The sequence below is a fragment of the Pyxicephalus adspersus genome, chromosome 1 (genome assembly GCF_032062135.1).
Source record: "Pyxicephalus adspersus chromosome 1, UCB_Pads_2.0, whole genome shotgun sequence".
Classification (NCBI taxonomy): domain Eukaryota; kingdom Metazoa; phylum Chordata; class Amphibia; order Anura; family Pyxicephalidae; genus Pyxicephalus; species Pyxicephalus adspersus.
Genome location: NC_092858.1, coordinates 42,300,165 through 42,305,130, shown reverse-complemented (window position 1 = coordinate 42,305,130; position 4,966 = coordinate 42,300,165). Strand labels below are relative to the sequence as shown.

Here is a 4,966-nt window from a genome sequence, read left to right as displayed (position 1 = left end):
TTTTTTTTTGCCATTTTTCAGTTTAGTTTCTATTTAAGAACAGCCGTGTATATATTGTAAATTTGTAACCATTCTTCCATTGAATGCATTTACACAGCACATGGGAGGGATCAGCAGAGTCAGCAGCATTTCCTCTGCCTGTACATTATCTGCTCAAAGCATCTCAGGAACTTCTACTCACAACAACATACCCACCACCCAGCCAGCAATTCTCCCTTTTCTAAAATGGCGGCTCTGCCATCCGTGTAACGTAAACAACGCCAATTGACGGGAGAGCAGCAAAGACCGCCCATATCTAAGATGGCGTCGCCCATGAGGGCAATGATATTGGGGTGCCGAACGCTAAGATGTCTACGGGTCACCGGACTTCAGAGGAGCTACGTCACCTTCAGTGGCAGGAGGGGTGAGGACATGACAGACTTTAAGGATAAAGATGCGGAGGGGGCAGATGGCTGGGGAGTACAGGACACAAACAGCAGGACAGATAGGGGACATAACAACCTCGTGTCCTGGGGGCTGACAGACCTTGTGTACTAGGAGTGTCCCTAGTCCCTGTCAGGGGCCCTGTGTGTTCCTGGTATCCAGACAGGGGCCCAAGCTTCAGCAACATTCTATAACTAGTGTTCCAAGTTCTGATATTGCATGCTCAACTCCCTAAGTGTATATATATATATACATATATATATATATTGAGTTTTCTGATTGGCTAATAATCTGTATGTCTGCCTGGACTGACCCCTAAGGTACCCTTGTGTGGGCTTTGCCGTACTTATTTACCAGAGCAGGGGATTGGAGAAATTGAAGTTTTGCTGCTTTTAATAAAAAATCTTTGTGTTTTTCATTTATTATGTGAGCCTAGTTTTGTAATTAAGGTCAATAGGAGAGCCCCAAAATCCTGGAAAAATGCTGATTCATCATTCAAAAGCCTTTTATGATGTGGGATCATTGTTGCAACAACATAGGCACACACTAGACAATTGTTGCCTGAGGTTAAATACTTTGGTGCAAATATAGTTTGTGTGCAGCTGTCCCAATATTTTGTGGGGAATCAAAGAACAACCAGGAGTGATGACTGCTGTATTTCTGTATGTAGAAGAACACAGCTGGGTGCCCCTTGTTCATCCTCTCCCTAGGACAGAACAGCACTGTATGTATGATACCAATTCAATCCTGTCACTGGAAACATTCACAAAAGACAGTGTAGCTCCCATAAAATATATGCTTATTTAAGTGCTTACTCAATGTAGATCCAAAAGATGCCCATCTTGGAAATGTCAGCAAACTTGGATGACACTCAAGCTTTACCCTTTTATCCCCTTCACTCCTCTCCTGCCCGCTACATAAAAGGTTATGTAGGGACATGAGGGACAGAGATGCTGGGTCAGCACAGACAGTAATTAGATATTCCCAGAAAAGGAGAGGGTTGTGCTAAAACTGATCTTTACTCAAGTATTCAAATTTTCTGTGAAAGTCAAAGGCTGATTGAAAGTGAAACAAATAATCTACGGAAAGGAAATACACTGTAATCATCTAAATACAGTGGCCCTGATTTAATTAAGCTCCCCATCATTGGAAAAGATAGACTGTGATGATCAAGGATTGAAAACATTAATCAACAAATAGCAAATGACGTTTAAGAAATCCATTCCAGGTTTGCAGGATTACCCAGTTTGACCCTTGAAAAGTCTATCTTCCTAGATCTTGGAGAGCTTTAATAAATGAAGTCCAGTGCTTTTACCTGATCAGAACACCAACCGGCAATCAGTATTTTTTAGAACCAGGTCACAAGTGGTAGCTTACAAAATCTCTCGGTGAACAATCCACTTTAAAACCAGCATGTGGAGCGCCTGTTGAGGTATTATTATTAAACAGTATTTATATAGCACCAAAATATTACACAGCGCTGTACAATAAAGTTTTAATTGCTTTATAATTACATAACATGTTCCAAGAAAACACTTGAGTTTTTTTTGAGTTTTTTTTTTGCAAGCAGTTAAACTCATTAGACCTGATTTATTTAAAGGCTGGAGAGGATACACTTTCATCAGTGAAGCTGGGTGATCCAGCAAAACTGGACTGCATCTGGTCCAGGATTCAAAACTTTACTAGCAAATGACTTTTAGGAAATCCATTTCAGGTTTGCCGGATCACCCATTTTCACTGATGAAAGTGTATCCTCTTCATCCTTGGAGCTTTAATAAATCAGGTCCAATGTCTGTAAGTACCTAGCCTTACTTTTGTTATCATAATAAGTTTCATTTGCTGGCCTCGTTACAGATGTGACCTTCAAACTAGATGAGAAAACCGCCCACAGTAGCCTGGACCTGTTCAAAAAGGACACCGGAGTAATCTATCGCATGTTAGGTATTGACCCATCCAAAATCCCACAGAACCCTGAACGTTTCCGAGAATGGGCTGTAGTGCTGGGAGACACGCCAATGTCAAGTGGCCGCCATTACTGGGAGGTGACGGTGAAGAAGTCCAATGAGTTCCGCATAGGAGTTGCAGATGCAGACATGTCCAGGGATGAATGCATCGGAGTCAACAACCGTTCTTGGGTGTTTGCCTACAGCCATAAAAAATGGCACGGCATGGTGGCAAATAAAACAATCCCCATCACCAACATTGGCAATCCTAGCAAAGTGGGACTCCTGCTGGACTATGATAATAAGAAGCTAAGCCTTGTGGACTCTGACAAGGGTTCTCTTATCCACACTCTTAATGCAGACTTCCGAGGTCCAGTCTTGCCTGCGTTTGGTCTGTGGGATGGAGAAATTCTAACCCACTCTGGCTTGGATGTCCCTGGCAATCTGTAAAGCCACCAAGTGTTATTATTGAAGTGCCTCTCCAGTCCATAATATGGTCAGCAGCTAAACTGGTTTTCTTGGTGATGGGTATGCAATATATTGAAGTGTCAAAGCTTTGTTCATGCAGTGCTTTACCTTCTACAAATGGCTACCTTTATTCAGCTTCAAGATAAAAGAAAATTGTTGAAGTAATATCTGTACCCTTAAAAGTAATAAGCAGCCAAAATAATATTGGTGCAGTTATGTACTTCTTGCTTCTTCCAGCGTACTGGAAGTGTTCGTGTCATCTACTGTATTACATATTGTCATCTATAAGTTGTACTGCAGAGAGACAATTCTATATACTGCCAGATGATTCCACAGTGTTAAACTGCTTTACTCAGCATTATGCATGAATTGTATGTCTTTTTCATTAAAAATGAGTTATTTCTTATAAATCTATTTGTAACTCTTCAGTATAAAACAAGGAAGGGTACAGATCTTGGATATATCATTAAGCTATTGCAGTACTGGTAATTGTTTAAAATAAAGAAATGAGAATTTTACCAAATATTGGCTTTTTACAGATTTTTTTTTCCATTTTCTGTGAACTTTTTATATTGAATCGGAAGTTGCATATGCGGTGTTCAGCCCAGAATTTGTAAGAATTGTAGGCTGGTGGCAGCCCCTGTATTGTGACCCAACTCGTCAGTAACCATCCAAATACAGCCGGTGGTTACTGAATAGTGCCGGGAGAGCACTGCATATGAATTGTTGCTGTCAACGTTAAGATATCACCAAAGATTTGCAAGTCTATGAAAAAACATTTACACTGTGATCTTTGGGCTGTACAGCTCATTGTACTTTAGCTGTGAAGAAGTGTGGATTTTTTTAATACAGAAGTTTTTAGACAAGAAAAAAGCCTGTTCTTTTGTATTTATATAAAAAAAAACTTGGCGTATGTTCAGTCATTTACATTAAACCAAGGAAATCCTTTACTTCAAAAAGCTGCTTTCCAGATTTTTTTATGAAAGGTCTCTTTACACATAATCTTTATAAAGCTTACATATATTTAGCAAAGGAAATATATTTATAATTTAAAAACGACCAAAAACCTTTTTGTCATCCAAATGCAAAATGTCGCATGACTTCCCAGATACCATTTTCATCATACACAATGACAAGTAGAAGTGGGCTCATCCTCTGCTTCTTAACCTCCTTGGCGTTCTGATTCTCGCTCTATTTCCATGCAAAAAATTGTACCACTTTTTACATTGTAGACCTATAATTCTTAGGCATAACTCACCGACACATGTCTAATAGTTAATAAATTATATATTTTTTTTTATTAATAAAAATATGTTAAAAAAATGTATAATGTAATATAACTGTACAGCAGCATATATAATATATACAGTTAGGTCCATAAATAATTGGACAGAGACAACTTTTTTCTAATTTTGATTCAATACATTACCACAATTTTTTTAAATGAAATAACTCAGATGCAGTTGAACAGGGGCTCAAAAGTAATTGGACAATTGACACAAAGGCTTTTTCATGGGCTGGTGCGGGCAAATAATTTGTTATATCATTATCAATTAAGCAGATAAAAGGCCTGGAGTTTATTTGAGGGGGGCGGTGCTTGTATGTGGAAGATTTTGCTGTGAACGGACAACATGCGGTCAAAGGAGCTCTCCATGCAGGTGACAAAGCAATCCTTAAGCTGTAAAAACAGAAAAAAAACCATTGAAAGAAATTGCTACAATATTAGGAGTGGCAAAATCTACAGTTTGGTACATCATGAGAAAGAAACAAAGCACTGGTGAACTCAGCAAAAGAAAGACCTGGACGTCCACAGAAGACAACAAAGGTGAATGATCACAAAATCATTTCCATGGTGAAGAGAAACCCCTTCATAACAGCCAACCAAGTGAACAACACTCTCCAGGCGTATCGCTATCCAAGTCTACCATAAAGAGAAGACTGCATGAAAGTAAATACAAAGGGTGCACTGCAAGGTGCAAGCCACTCATAAACCTCAGGAATAGAAAGACTAGATTTGACTTCTAATCTAAACATCTAAAAGCCAGCACAGTTCTGGAAAAACATTCTTTAGACAGATGAAACCAAGATCAACCTTTACCAGAATGATGGCAAGAAAAAAGTATGGAGAAAGC

At 39.2% G+C, this 4,966-nt stretch overlaps 1 protein-coding gene across 1 annotated transcript; it reads left to right on the top strand.

Annotated features, from left to right (window-relative positions):
• Positions 1–247: 247 nt before the first annotated feature.
• On the top strand, positions 248–3,357 carry SPRYD4 (SPRY domain containing 4). The gene is made up of 2 exons (XM_072408346.1): positions 248–403; positions 2,278–3,357. The coding sequence occupies exons 1-2, from the start codon at positions 301–303 to the stop codon at positions 2,814–2,816; spliced, it is 642 nt and encodes a 213-aa protein (XP_072264447.1). The 5' UTR covers positions 248–300; the 3' UTR covers positions 2,817–3,357.
• The last annotated feature ends 1,609 nt before the right edge of the window (positions 3,358–4,966 follow it).